The sequence below is a fragment of the Petaurus breviceps genome, unplaced genomic scaffold (assembly GCF_028583685.1).
Source record: "Petaurus breviceps papuanus isolate PSGF00001 unplaced genomic scaffold, PetGlider_PUasm1.0 90723, whole genome shotgun sequence".
Lineage (NCBI taxonomy): Eukaryota > Metazoa > Chordata > Mammalia > Diprotodontia > Petauridae > Petaurus > Petaurus breviceps.
Window position 1 is genome coordinate 188827 of NW_027187323.1, and position 15383 is coordinate 204209.

At 44.3% G+C, this 15383-nt stretch overlaps 1 protein-coding gene across 4 annotated transcripts in view; it reads right to left on the reverse strand.

Annotated features, from left to right (window-relative positions):
• Positions 1–11757, reverse strand: part of NLRX1 (NLR family member X1) — a 29383-nt gene extending 17626 nt beyond the window's left edge. Inside the window, exons 1-6 of one of the 4 annotated variants that reach the window (XM_069066607.1) lie at positions 11565–11757; positions 9870–10007; positions 7069–7138; positions 6616–6704; positions 3474–4093; positions 1491–2297 (exon numbers count right to left, since the gene is read on the reverse strand). In XM_069066607.1, the coding sequence (XP_068922708.1) occupies positions 1491–2297; positions 3474–4093; positions 6616–6704; positions 7069–7138; positions 9870–9939 (1656 nt within the window). In that variant the 5' untranslated portion in view covers positions 9940–10007; positions 11565–11757. Of the gene's footprint in view, positions 1–1490; positions 2298–3473; positions 4094–6615; positions 6705–7068; positions 7139–8769; positions 8848–9869; positions 10008–10121; positions 10404–10746; positions 10919–11564 lie in introns of those variants that run through there. The other 3 variants (XM_069066606.1, XM_069066608.1, XM_069066609.1) reach the window with 3 other exon arrangements.
• Between the last annotated feature and the right edge of the window lie 3626 nt (positions 11758–15383).

The following is a 15383-nucleotide window of genomic DNA, read 5'->3' on the forward strand; positions in this document are numbered from 1 at the left end:
TTTGTTTCTTCTACCCACTGCTCATTGTTGTGTTCTCTGGGGCCAAACAGAAGAAGTCTAATGTCTCTAGCACAGGAGATTCTCTCAAAGATTTGTTCCCCTTAGTCTTTTCTTCTCCATGATTGCTTCTGGACATGAAGACCAGGCAGAGGGATGTAGCATGTTGTCTGTGGAGAGCCACTGAGGGGTTTTAATCTCACTCAGGGGAGTTTTTTTTCAGTCCAAAGAGGGACATGATAAAGGATATATTTAAGGAAGAGTAGTCATAGAGCATTTTGTTTATACTACTCTCTGGCCCTATGAAATATCTGTGCATATCTCTATACTTGATTGCAGGCTCTTAGGAGAACAGAAACCATGTCTTATCTAAACTCTGTGTTCCTGATAGTTTCCAACAAATTGCTCAGTTCTTTGACTTAAATGTCTTTTCTACCCAACTGGGTCATAAGTGCCTTCAAGGAAGGAAACATATCTTATACTTCATATGCTCCACATAGAAATATTTGCTCATTAATTTCTAGGAAACAAGGTGTTGTTGGAAACCAATCCCTCCTAAAGTCTACCCTCAGTCCCTTCCCACCACTGTCATAGCACAATTTTTCCTCCCAGGTAAAGAATCTCTCAGATTTTACATTAATCCTATTTGTAGAAGTTATGGAAGTTCTTCTCTACCTTCTCTTTTCCAAACTGAATCATTCCAAAACCTCACCTGCCTCATTCTCCAATCCTTCTTCCCCAACAATATTGCTCCCTTCCACCTTTTTTCCATGTGCTCAAGGTCCATTTGAAGCTAGGATCCTACTTGGAACTAGCCTTTGAATCATTTACAGCTGGAAGGGACCTTAGTCCAGCCTCTTCGTTTTACTTATGAGAAAACTGAGCCTTTGGTGGGGAAGTGACTTGTCTAGATTCATCACAGCTAATGAGTGTCAGAGCTTAGGATTTGAATCAAAATCCTCTGTTCCTAAATCAAATAATCTTCCCATCTACTACTCTGGGGCCACATCTAAATAGCAACCAATTTTGTCAAACAAAGTAAGTTATGGTGGCAAAAGACAGATTTTTCACTCCTGGCTGGAGAGGGTATGGTAGAGAATGGGACCTATTAGAGCATAGCTGTGAGAAAAGAGGGTGTCTTGGGGCAGCTAGGTGGCACAGTGGATAGAGCACCAGCCCTGGAGTTAGAATGATCTGAATGCTGTGTGACCCTAGGCAAGTCACTCAACCCCAATTTCCTACAAAAAAAAAATAAAGTTCCATGAAATTTGGGGATAAACTAATTCAGATTTAATTATTCATTTCTCTTGGTGATAAACAACTATAATAAGATCTTTAACGGGTTCTTCCCTCCTTTCCATTCTTTCTTCCCCTACCTCCTCAGGAAATCAAGTCTGACTGCCTAAAGCACTGTTTCCCTGCATAACAGGATATAAAGATAGGGTCCCAATACAGAGAGGAGAGATGGTGGGGTGGGAGGACAGAGCGATTACCTTGAGTAAGTTGAAAAGCAGGGGCAGCACCCGAAGGGGCAGCAGCTTGGTTATAATACTCAGCACTAGGCTAACATCCTCACCCACTCGGCCCATCAGTTCTGCCGCCTCCTTGCCCACTCGCTGCCAGGCTGTCTTGCGTTCACCCAGGACAATATATAGGGCAGCTAGGTACTCCTGCATGGCAGGCACTGTGAACACAAAAGTGCCATGTTTCCCTGACTCCACACAAGGCGTCAAGAAAAACCGTAGGGCATCTCGGCGGAAGACATGCAGTAACCGAAATTCTTCTTCTGTCTTCACCCCAGACTCTAGGCATTCTCGGACATCCTTCTCAGAGAAGTATGTTTTCCGAGATGCCACACCCTCATAAGCCAGTTTACCCATGGTGCGAGCAGCATAGGCCATGAGTGATGTCCGAGAGGGATCAGTGCTGTCTAATATCTCCCCACTAAAGTTGAGTCTCAGGAAACTGGTATAGATGCCAGTCAGGGTCTGCCCAACAGGTGTGGGTACATGGAGGAAGTACAAGGTGGCACACACCAACCAGCAGTAGGAGGGCAAAAAGCAGGCAGCAGCGATCTGGTGGTGCCCCTCCAGATTTCGGGAAAGCATTTCTACCAGGTTGTCCCTCTGAGCTGGGGTAATGGGGGTACCAACTCCATAGTCAGGCTGGTTTAAACGGAGCTGGAAGTACAGTTTCTGCAAGTTGGTGTCAGAGAAGCCACAGATCTCCCCATAACGACCCACGTACTTGCTGGGGATGCGGCCAACCGCAGAAGCCCGGGTGGTCACCAGGATGCTAGCCTAAAGAGATAGCAGAAGGACAGAGGGATGACAATGGAACTTAGCTATTAGGTTTATTTACCTCCTTCTTCTATTTCCTAAGAAGTCAGAAGTTCCCTCTACCTTTAGACTTTAAAGTTTATGCTTTATTAAAGCAAATGCCTTCTTTAAAAGACAATGAAAGTACAATCCAAAGAAGAGAGTTTGCATAAGGTCAAAACACAATACAATATAATAGGTCACAGCACAATGTAATAAGATCACATAAATGTTTTGAAATTAGGACCCTAGACCTCCTCTTTTATTAGGCTTACAGTAAACTTGACATAACTGTAAAGGTCTATGGATACAGCAGGTATTTATAATAAGAAGGAACTATGGAAAAATGCATTCGCATAAGAAACAAGACTGTTTCTAGGTAAAACAATGGAAAATACTTACTTAACTTGCAGTACTTGTTCCCAGAATGTTTCAATTACAATTTGGTCACTACACTCTATTAACTATCCCTCCCTCTGGCCAAGCATTGTACTATCCTCCACTTGTCTTTCAACTCTATACCCCCCTCAATCCAGTTGTAAGACTGAATTAATCAGCCCCACTCAACCTACACATAGCTGTGTACATGGTATGTTCCCATACATCCCTTGTGCAAGTCATCAAATGCCTTGGTTAAGCCAGGAAAAATGCAGAGTACTGGGTCAATTTTTCAACATATTTAGCACCAAGAGGTAATGGGCCCAAGAGGTAAAACAAGATATACATTTCTGGACATGGTCAAAGTGGGAATTCTTTTGCTTTATTATGTATATTTGTTACAAAGGCTTTTTTTTTTCCAGTGGGAGGTAATGGAGGTGAGGGAAGAGAGTAGGAGGGAGAAAATGTTTGTTAATTGAAAAAAAAATTTTTTAACCTGTATTTATTAACATTCTTCACTTGTCTTCTCTTTCTCTGTAAAGCCCTTGGTTCAAAGGACTCAACAGAGAAGATGCCCAGAGAAAAAGAGTGAAATAGATGAACCCAGGAGAGAGTAGGATAAGAAAGAAGAAAGAAGAAGGAAATCATAGAAAATATGAGGGCTAGGATATGAGAGGCAAAAGCCAGAGAAATCACAAGGACTGAAGGTAAAGGAGAGTGTTGGAATAAGACACCTAGTAGCCATGGTACTGGAAGGGTGGGAGAGTGGTGACCACCTACCTCAGGCAACATGAACTTGCGAAGCAGATTAACAATGATGGTAGTGGGTACCGCCGGCATTCCAGGATCACCGTGCAGCCCTGTGCTCTCCATCCGGAAGTCGAGGTTGAGCCATTCCATGCCATGGAGCACAAACAGCAGCCGGGGTCCAGCCTTGTCCAGCAGGGGTAGCACTTCTTTCAGATGGGGGTACCGGCGAGTCACTATTTGATACAAGGAGATGGGTGTGGGACCTGGGGCAGACAGGTCCTCACAGGAGAAAGGAATGACTAACTCAAAGCTGGGCAGTCGTCCATGACACCAGTCCAGAACCATTTTCCTAACAAGGGTACTCTTGCCTGTACCCACTGTTCCATACAACACCACTGTCTGGACTCGTCGCCCACGTGCATCAGGGTCAAAGAGCTGGGGTAGAGCCAGCGGATGGCGCTCCATTGGAGGAAGTGGGTGTGCCAGGGTGGGTTCAGCAGGTGGGTGCAACAGCTCATCAGGGGTGCTTTCACGGATTACAGGGTCCACATGGCCTGTGTCCAGGGAAAATGTTGGCCCAAACTGGCGTTCTTCCCGTGGCAACCGAATGAACCACTCAGCCAGGCTTCGGCGGTACCGATGGACTGATTCTGGTGAAAAGATAGGAAAAGAGGGCCAGGTAAAGATAGAAAAGGTATCAGAGAATCTGAAGGAAGTTGCTGTGGGGAGTAGGGGTGGAGGTGCCAATATATCTTAGAAATCAGGACAGGTACTTGGACCAGGTGGGAGAATCAAGCAAGCTAGAAAGAAAATTCAGGGTGGATCATTGAAGGACTTGAGGAACCCAGGAGTCATGAGAGGTGTCAGAAGGTAAGAGAAAACAAGGTTGATTAAGGGAACTACAGGATCAGTCATGGGAGAGGCATCTGGGATGAATCAGTCAAGAGTCTAAGACATCCTGGGTCTAGTATGGTGTGATGCATATAGTTTGATAGCTATTGTTATTTTTAATTTTATTCTTAATTTATGAAATAAAACAAGCATTTCCATAACATAGTAAAATAAAAAAGATTATTATAATCATGAAAAGGATAATTTCAATTATTTTAAATTAAAATTTTCTTGTATGTAGCCAAGAATAGAAGGAATGCAAAAAATTGGGGGGAAAATGTTTCTATGGTATAGAAAATGATGAGCTGGTTGATTTAGAAAAACATGGAAAGACTTGGACTTACAAAGGAACATGCTATCTACCTTCAGAGAAACAGATGATGAGAAGAAATAAGCATAGTACAGTTTTACATATATGTATATGAGTATATGTATATATGTGTATATATAGTCACATTTAATTGTAGTGTGATTTTAGGGTGAGGGGGAGGGAAGGGGAAAAAATAAAGTAAAAAGTGCACAGCAAAGAACAAAAGAAAACCAACAAGGAAGCAAAAAAAAACAACAACTGGGCAGCTTTGAAAACAATATGCAGTATTCATTATATAGGTTTTCTTGAAATGGAAATTTATTGTTTTATATTGAATCCTCTCTTATGGTCTATTGTGTATATAGCAATGTTTTTTTCTTTTCTTATTTTGTATTTAAGTTGAAATTTTTTAAAAATTATCGCCCCCAAAAAATGATTGTACATGAAACTGCAAATCTACTATGCACAACTTGCTATTCCTTTGAAATATGCAAAAAATTATCATGTAAATTTCTTTTTTTCTTCCCTCCCCCCAAATCCCCACCCTAGAGATGGCTGCTGTTAGACACAAATAGGTATATGTATATAAAATTTTCTATACATGCCTCTATTTATCATTTCTTTCTCTGGATACAGATAGTATCTTTCTTCATATGTCCTTTATAGTTAATTTGGATATTTATAATAGTCAAAATAACTTATTCTTTTTGTAAAAATCTTTCTTTATACCTAGGTCATGCATTCATTTTGACCTTATCTTGGTAAATAGTGTAAGATGTTGGTCTTTGCCCAGTTTTTACCTAACTGCTTTCCAGTTTTCCCAACAATTTTTACCAAATAATGAATTCTTATCTCAAAATTTTAAGTCTTACATTTGTCAAAAAAGAATATTTGTTTTTGTATGACTGTGACTAGTGCAGATTTGGCAACTTATCAGTAATTTATAGGCATAGAGAGTTGCCTGGGTCACTGAGAGCTCAAGTGACTTGCCCATGGTCAACAGCTGGTATATGTCAGAAGCAGATTTGAACCTATGTCTTCAGAACTCCAAGTCTAGCACCTTATCCATTAAACAAGTCTGTTTCTCATGAGCACAGCAGATGCTGAAAAACATGGACTAATAAGGGCTTGTGTTAGTAGGGAGCCATTGAAGAGAAATAATGAAAGATGTTTTTAAGGCACATTAGTCACAGCACTTTGTTGATACTACTTCATGGCATTTGTCAAATTGATCTTTGCATTATTTGCATTATACTTATTTATTTACATGTCACTCACTCTGTTAAAGTGGAAGTCTTCTGAGGGAAGGGACCATGCCTTATGCTCCATTGTATCTCACATAATATATTGCAAATAGTCATTTTATTGGACTAATGGGGGGTGGCTAGGTGGCGCAGTGAGTAAAGCGCCAGCCCAGAGTCAGGAGGACCCAAGTTCAGTTCCAGCCTCAGACACTTAACAACCACACAAAAAAACTAGCCCTGTAACCTTGGGCAAGTTACTTAACCCCAATTGCCCTCCAAAAGGCAAAAAAAAAAAAAAAAAGGGCAGAGCTTGAATTTGAACACTCTTCCTCTGACTCCAAATTGAATGCCCCTTCTTTAAAACTAGCCGTGTGACCTTGGGCAAGTTACTTAAACCCAATTGCCCTCCAAAAAGCCAAAAAAAAAAAAAAGTGCTCATTTTAGGGGCGGCCAGGTGGCTCAGCGAGTAAGAGCACCGGCTCCAGTGTTGGGATGACCTGGAGATCGAATCCAGGGCTCAGACACTCAGCACCACACCCAGAAATAACTGGCCGTGTAACCTTGAGCAAGTTACTTAACCCCGATTGCTTAAAAAAAAAACAACACAATGGACGGATGGATGGATGGATGGATGGATGGATGGATACTGCTAATGTTACAACCTTCTTCCTTTGTACCCCAATCAGGGTAGTCTCCTGAAAACTGACCTACATCACCAATTACTTACGCATAGCTGGAATGCTTCGTGATAACTGCCCTTGCCTCCCTGGGGGTGCTGTGCCACCAGCAGAACTTCCTTGGTGTCGGATGAAAGCCCTAAGAACAAAGAAGGGATGAGGCAAGGCCTGAGGTCCTTCATCCCCAACCAAAGAAAAGGACTGCAGTATGTATAGGAAAGAGAAAATAGAAGATGAGGAGTTAGAAGTGCAGAAACAGAGACAGCTAGAAATACTGAGGAAAAGAAACAGTGTAATGAGGAGAGGGGATAAGGGGCTGAGAGAATAGGAACTAGAAGGATGGGATTTGAAGGGGCAGATGCTATAATAACAAGAACTAGGGCAATAAGAGACAAAAGCAGAGTGAGCTAGTAAAGAAAATAGAATTGGAGGCCTGAAAGTGGATGGGAGGGAGAGTCAAGGCACTGAGAGAATGGGGGGACTGCTTTATCCTAACAGCTCACCTGAAGGGCAAATCAGAACATCGGGCTTCAAGGGGCTGACTCCAGTGGAGCAGGAATCGGCCATGGTTACCTGCAAAAAGCGAAAGAAGAAAGCAATATCACACTCTATTTTTACCCAAATCATAGGTGACCCTCTAATCCTAACCCCATTCTACCCAACAACAACCCCTAATGGCTCAGAGACAGGAGATCCTAGGTCCTAGAATCACTTTTCTCTAGTCCGTCCTCCACATCTCTGCCAAACTGATACTCTTTTTTTTTTTTTTTTGCTTTTTGGTGGGCAATTGGGGTTAAGCGACTTGCCCAAGGTCACACAGCTAGTTTTTGTGTTAAGTGTCTGAGGCCGGATCCAAACCCAGGTCCTCCTGACTCCTGGGCCAGTGCTCTATTCACTGCTCCACCTAGCCGTCTCCGCCCTGAAACTGATACTTGGATGGATTCAGAGAAACCTGGAAAGACTTGTATGAACCGATTCAAAGGAAAGTGAACAGAACAAGCAGAAAAGTTTATGTTAACTACGACATTGTAAAGTACAACAACTTTGAAAGGCTTGAAAACTCTGGTCAATACAATGACCAGTCTTAATGCCAAAAGATAGGATAAAGCATGCTTCCCAAATTTTGGCAAATGGGTAATGAGTAGAGGTGCAGAAGGAGACATATATTTCAGATCCACCCATAGAATATAAATTTATTTTGTTTCACTATTTTTATTTATGTCAGGATCCCCATGCCAAGACTACTCCTCTCTTTTTTACTCCTTGTCTCACTATTAGGAGACACCCTGCATTTCAGAGCTAAGGCCCAGCAAGCGAGCCGTGTCCTGAGTTTGGCATAACAACAATCCTTTGTACTCACCCTCTGGATGAACTCTGCTGCAACTAAATCCCAGAATTGTTTCACACCAGTCCAGGTATGACAAGTACCTGCTTGTCCAGACCACATTCTAGTCATGAAGCGCTGCTATGAATTGAACTTGCTTCACTGTTGCTGTTACTGTCTTATTGCCACTGGCTACAGTTCTAGGCATAGCCCTACTCTATGTATCAAGGCTCAACCTCACTGCAGAAGGTCTTCTTGGTATCAGACAAGATTCTAGCACATGTATCTAGTTTCCCGCCTCCCATAGCATAAAGGATTTTTGCCTATAACCTCTATGAGCTCTTTGGTCATTTATTTTCAGAGTTGACAGTTATAAGGGCTTTTTTTTTTTTTGGAGGGGAAGGGCAGGGCAATTGGGGTTAAGTGAATTGCCCAAGGTCACACAGCTAGTAAGTATTAAGTGTCTGAGGCCAAATTTGAACTTAGGTCCTCCTGTATCCAGGGCTGGTGCTCTATTCACTGAGCCACCTAGCCGCCCCTAAGGGAGGGCTTTTATTAGAGAAGGGGGGGGAGTGCTTTAGAGGAAGATGATAGTGATACCAAAATAAGGAGAAAAAATATTAATGAAACACATAAAAATACACAGGAGAAGAAAGTTCAAAAAAGACCAATTAAAACAGGCAGTGCTAATTCTACCATATTAAGGCTAATGTACAATTTTTTTTAAACCAAGCTATACAGGGTAGCTAGGTGATGCAGTGGATAGAGTGTCAGATTTGGAGCCAGGAGGACCTGAGTTCAAATCCAGCCTCAGACACTTATAAACATTATAACCCTGGGCAAGTCTCTTAACTCCAATTGCCTAAAAACAAAGCTGTACCTGGCAGATTCATGGATGCTACGAAATCTTCTTTCGCTGTCCTTGCTCATAATTGGAAATGTTCACATTTGTTGGTAACTATGAAGTTCAAAATAAGTGTGTTTAAAGGCTCCTCTTTCAGATAAATTAAAACTCCTCTAGTTGGCCCTTGATTGTCTGGATCCAAACTACCTTTTCAAGCATATTACTCTTCTTCATTCACTATGTTCCAGCTAAATTGGTCCCCTTGCTGTTCCATCTCCCACCTCTATGCCTTTGCCTAGGCCTAGGCTGCCCCCCATGCCTGGAATACACTATCTCCTCAGTACAGTTTCATAGAATCCCTCGCTTTCTTCAATGCTCAGCTCAAATACCATCTCCTACAAGAAGCCTATCAGGATCCCACTTCGTACACTGTTGTTCAGTTCTTTTTCAGTTGTGCCTGACTCTTTGTGACCCCATTTGGGGTTTTCTTGGCAAAGATACCGGAGTAATTTGCCATTTCCTTCTCCAGCTCATCTTACAGAGGAGGAAATTGAGGCAAACAGGGTGGAGTAATTGCCCAGAGTCACACAATTATGTCTGAGGCCAGATTTGAACTCAGGAAGATGAGTCTTCCTAACTTCATTATCATTCTATCCTCTTTGGTCACCTAGCTGCCCCTACTTTGTATATACTTTACATTTATTTTGTATTTACTTATCTGTGAAGCTATTGTTGCCCCCAAATAGAACATCTTTGGAAACTGTTTCTTGGCCTTTGTATCTCTAGCTGCTTAGCCCAATGACTCAAACATAGCAGACTTGTTGAATTACATGGCACTGAACTGAATTACATGGTCAGAACTGAAAGGGATTACAGGGACCACATAGTCCAACTTCCTTCTTTCAGAGATGAGGAAACTGAGGCTCAAAGAAGATTAAAGGATTTGTCCAAAATGACTTGACTTATCAGTGGCAGAGTCAGGACTGGCCGACCTTGGGATTCAGACCTCTGTTCTTTTCTGGGGGGAGGGGGGGGGCGGGGATAGAGGGAGGACAGCCTCCAGATCCTACAGAAGAGATGGGACAGGCATAAAAAACTCCCAGACTGAAGAACAAGACCCCAAACTTTCTGCTCACCTGGTGGCCAAAACGGGCCCCTCAAATTTCTGCCCCAAGAGGTCCAAGGCAAGTGACTTCGACACTGCATGGTGGAGGGGGGTTAGTCAGAGCCGGGAGACTCAGCCCCACATTTCATCCTCCTCCAGCTCCCCAGACCTGTAAGGACAGAATCTCTGAGTGGTGGATTCTCTCCAAATGCACTAACCTCTCTGTCCCAGTCACTAAGGAACCACCTCCCCCATTTCCCTCTAGGGAGGATATCACTACTACCTTTGTCCTAATTTGGGGATCCTTCTCAGAGAGCTCTGAACCCCGACTAGAGGAGGAATCAACCTGAGAATGTTGGACAGAAGCTTGTAGTAGGGACCTAGAAGGATGTTGGGAGTCTTAAGAAAAATTATTCTAAGAATCACAAGACTAACCAGTCACAGAAGGGACCCAGGATGAGAATCCCAGTCCCTTTTCTATTAATCATACTCCTAAAAAGAGTAAGAAGGAATGAAGGCATGAGGTAAGATACAAGGGCGGTAACTCAGAAGCCATTGTGTGCTGTGCTCAGGTCCCTCCTGTCTCCCTGTTGGGGCCCCAAATTGCTCTGTCAAGTGAGTTCTCCAGCTTCTAAAAATAAAATAAAGAGCTTCCCACCATACCCAGGCTTCGAACAGGCTCCAAAGGTCCCTGCTTCCCTTACACTGGAAAATGCCGACCTTTCCCAGCCTCTCTCAAGGCTTGTGCCTGGCCCCAAACCCCAAGCCCAGCACTGTCCCCAAACTGTACCCCCATTTCCTAACTGCTCAGTGCAAGACCGTGTGCCTGAGGGAGAGAGGAGAGAAGGGAAAAGCACAGGGAATGGAGGGTTGGGGGAGGGGGAAGATGAATAGAATAAAGACTTTACCAGCTGCTGCCCAGCCTCGGGAAGCAGCCCTTAGGTCAGGGACAGCTAAGCCCCAACCCCAGTGCTGCAAACTCCTGGGCTTAGAGCTCCCAGAGTCCCTTGCTCCTCAAAGTCGAGGGAAGACTTCCTGGCCAGCTCCCTCCCCTCCCCACCTCCACTGCCAAGATAGGCAGTTGGGAGTCCAGCCCAGCCCAGTCACTGTTCCTCCTCCGACAGTAGACAGGAACTAGAGAAAGCATACAGCTGTAACTCCACCCTCCCTAGCCCTTGCCCAATTAAGCAATAAGTCGATGGCCCCTTCGGGTGTAAACAAAGAGATGAGGAGAAGTGTGGCTAGCATGGGGGGGGAGGGTACCTGCTGGCACTGGTGCTCATGCCATGCAGCAACATCTCCCTGCTTACCCTCAACTTAGTCCTTCCCTGGGAGCTGAGTAAAGTACTCCACCCTGACATCTCACCCATCGATGTGAAACTGTCCCTACAACTAAGGAGAGGGAGAGGGGAGGGCTAACAGGGCTTCTAGCCTGCATATGGGGGGGGGGGGGTTTCTTTGTCTCTGACAACCAAGCTCTACAGTTGCTCCTTTCCTTTGGTTCTAGCTCAACACCTTAACTGGTCTAGGGCTGGAGACAAGTTTTCTGGACCCCCTCCCCAGCAGCAATCCACTCCACATCACTCTATACAAAAGTGCACTCAAGAGGGAAGGACTAATCTGCTGTCTCTTTCTGACTGGCCCAGACCCTGTGGTGCCTCGTAGGTGCCATCCACATGGTGCTTAACAGACTCAACCATCCCCAGTCCCGGACCAGTGGACTTACCTGAGTTCCATGTGTGTTTGGCTCTTTAGGCTCAGTCATTGTGACCAGGCATAGGAGGAGGGGGTAGGGGAACCCCACATTGCTCCCCCAGCTGCTCTGCTCTAACCTTCCCCACCCAGCAGTGACTAAACTCAGCCCTCAGGGATTCCTGCTCCTTAGTGCCCCCACCCCCCAATAGTGTGCCAGCATAAAGTGCTGGAACTGACACACCCAGAGCCCACATAAGCTGAAGAAGGGGAGACACCCACCACCCACAGCTGGAACTCAATCTATACTTACACACTCACACTCACCACAGAGCTATGCAATACAAGAAGAGCTCATAGAGCCAGCCAGGCCTCAATTGTGAAAGAGACTGTTTGCCTGAGGCATGTCATCTCCACTGCTTTCAGGGTCATACTCTATCAGGAACTTGAGGCCCGCCATTGTAGCAGCCCTTCCCAACATGAATTTCTTTAATGTGTCGTCCCTCCCATTTTGCAGTAGAAAGTAGTAAGTAACCTCAGCTCTGACACTTACTAGTTGTTTCACTCTGGACAAACTACCTAACCTTTCTGAATCTCAGTTTCCTCAACTGTAAAAATAGTATCCTAATACTTGCATTGCCTATCTTGAAGGAGTATTGGGAGAAAAGTGCTTTGGTTAAACCTTAAAGCACTCTAGAAATGTGAGAAATTTGCATTTTTAAGAGGATAACAAGGCAAATACCCTAAAGAAAATAATTTCTAATAGTGGAATATCCCCAGAACCCAGCCCAGTATAGATGGCATTTAGTAGATTGAATTGAAGGCACGATGGGGTGGGGGGTGGGGGGAGCATCAAGGGAAGGGGGAAAGTATTTTAAATAGGAAAACTTGCTAGTGCCCCTTAAAAGTCATTCCACTTGGGCAACTACTCCTTCCATTAAACAATAGGGAGTCACTAAAGGTTTTCTAGCAAAGGAGAGACCTGGTCAAATTCATTCATGAGGAAGATTAGCCAGGAAGCAATGTGAGAAATGGGCTGGGTGAAGCTGAAGAAAGAGGAGGGAGGAAAAGTATTTAAGGAAGTTTTTGCAATAGTTCTGGAGGTTCCTAATCAGGGCCTGTGCTAGGACAATGGGAGTAGAGAGTAGGGGACAGATAAGAGAGATTTTGTGTATCTAGAAATTTTAGAACTTGAAGGTTGGTGAGAAGGGGAAGAAATACAGATAACACCAGAGATTCAAAGATGGGGGATTAAATGAATGGTGACAGCAATACTGCCATTAGGGGCAGTCTTTAGGGGAAGCACAGAAGGCCTGTGTTTTTAGCCCTGTTGAGTCTGAGGTGACCAATGCGAATGGGAAATGTCACATGAGCAGTTTGAGATTCAAGTATGGAACTTCAAAGAGAGGTCAGGGCCAAAGAGACATTCAAATTGTCTTTGGAGGTGATCATTGAAGTGGTGGGAATTACCGAGATTACTGAGAGAGCAGAGACAGAATGAATGCTAGGCAACATCCAACTCAAGGACCCCATGCATACAATAAATAACAGTAGCTGACATTGATATTTGGGTTTAAGGTTTGCAAAGTATTTTACACACATTAAATCATTTGATCTAAATAGAAATATAATCCACCCATTTGTGTAACATGTCCCCTAGCTGGTATTTCTGCAACCAGTCTCTCCTCTTTCAGAACCAGCCTTTACAAAGCTACCAGAATAATATTTCTAATAATTTGACCTCATCTCTGGCATTTATTGTTTGAGTGACCCCTGGACAAAGCATTCAGCCTCTTGGTACCTTAGGTAACTCTTTAAGTTATGGAGCAGCTACTGATAGGTTTTTGTAGAATGAAAGGGCTGTTTTTGTCTTCTGTATCCCCAGTGCTAAGCACAGTGCCTGACACATAGTAGGTTCTTTTGGGGGGGTATTTTTTGGAGGGGGGAAGGCAAGGCAATTGGGGTCAAATGACTTGCTCAAGGTTACACAGCTAGTAAGTGTTAAGTGTCTACGGTCACATTTGAACTCAAGTCCTCCTGACTCCAGGACCAGTGTTCTATTCACTGTGCCACCTAGCTGCCCCCCCCCATAGTAGGTTCTTAATAAATACTTGTTGAGGGACAGCCAGGTGGCATAGTAGAGAGAGAACTGACCCAGGAGTCAGGAGGACCTGAGTTCAAATGTGACCTCAGACACATTCTATCTATCTGTGTGACCCTGGGCAAGTCATTTAACCCTGATTGCCAATAAATGAATGAATGAATATTTGTTGACTGACTGATGCCAATAAAATCATAGATTCATCTCCCAAACAGTCCTAAATGTATTCCATAACACAGACACTCAGCATGTATGCCTACACCCAATATACACACAGTAGTCACCTGTGGTGTATACATACCATATATTAATACTCAAATGTTGCACACCTGCCAGACCCTCCTTAAACAAGTGTTCCAGAGATCGTCTCACTGACTTTAGCAGCCAGACACACTAGAGACACCCAGTTGCATATTCTGGGTAACCCATCCCACCCATCCATATTCTGAGTAACATGTCAAAAAGGTTTTACTTATGAAGTATCAAATTCCACAAATGCCCCTGTCAATTCTCTAAGAGGAAAGAAGACTGGGCTGATGAAGTACCAAGACAGGGGGTCACCCTGTGCAGGAATGGGAACTCCTCTTCTGCCTGATCCATGGACAAAAGCTCCTCCAAAAGCTGGGGAGTCAAGATTAACCCCAAAGGAGGCTGTGTTCCTTTTATCCCTTCTGGAGCAGCAGGACCCTGCTTGGGGAGATGGTCCATGAAAGGCCCTGCTGCCTCAAGTCTGGGCTCTCACCTCCTTCAGATATGATCATTTGGAGTGGGGAGATCCAAGCACTCCCTCCCCATCCAGCAGCATGGTGGTACTGCCTCTGGAGGTACTGTAGAGGAGGGGAACTCCCAGGACCCCTTATATCAGAGAAGCAAGCACCATAAGGGCAAGAACTACCACTTTTTTTCTAAGATCTCTGTAACCCCAGTACCCAGGATGGTATTTCACACACAGGTCTTCAATAAATATTGAAATGAATTGAAAATATATGCTCATCTGTATCAGTTGGCAGTACTGACCAGGAGGGGTGGCACCCTGAGAGCCGTTCTTTATGCCACAGTCTAGAATGAGGACTATACCCCCCACACCCTGAACACACACATACCACATGTATGAAGTCAATCCATTCTTTTAAGCTGAAGGGTTCTCTCCCCCATCCCCCACCCCCAACTTGGCCTAGAAAATGACTTTGATCTAGGCTAGGTTTTTCACTTTTGGCCCTGGCATACTCAGGGTACCTGAGATGGTTACCTACTCCCACACCTCTGCCAGGGTTCATACTAGTCATACCATCCAGGCTACATAGAAACATGCCAGGATGGAAAGACACGGAATAGACTGACCCTCTTTGGTCTGACCCTGCCCAGGATTTGTAGTGCCATAGTGCCACTATGTCTGTAGATCTATAATCTCAGCACTCCGGGACCTGATGGATTCATTAAATGTCCATGTGTCTGGCTTTCTAAGCCTTGTTATTATTGTCAGGGGGAAAATTGCTTAGGGATTTAGGAGCATGGGGAAGCTGTTCCCATTGCAACATGTTCCCCCTACTACTTTGGTCTAAGCCTCCCCTCCCACACTAGTGACTAGGTTCATTCGCCAGAACTTCCCATTTCTTAGGACCCGCCCCCACCCCCACCCAGTCCCTCCATCCATATGTTTGCACAAGGCTCAGAGACGGCCTCCACAGACCCCACAGAATCCAAGTATCAGGACCACTAAAGGCTATGGCACGTCTCCACGTCCACACAATA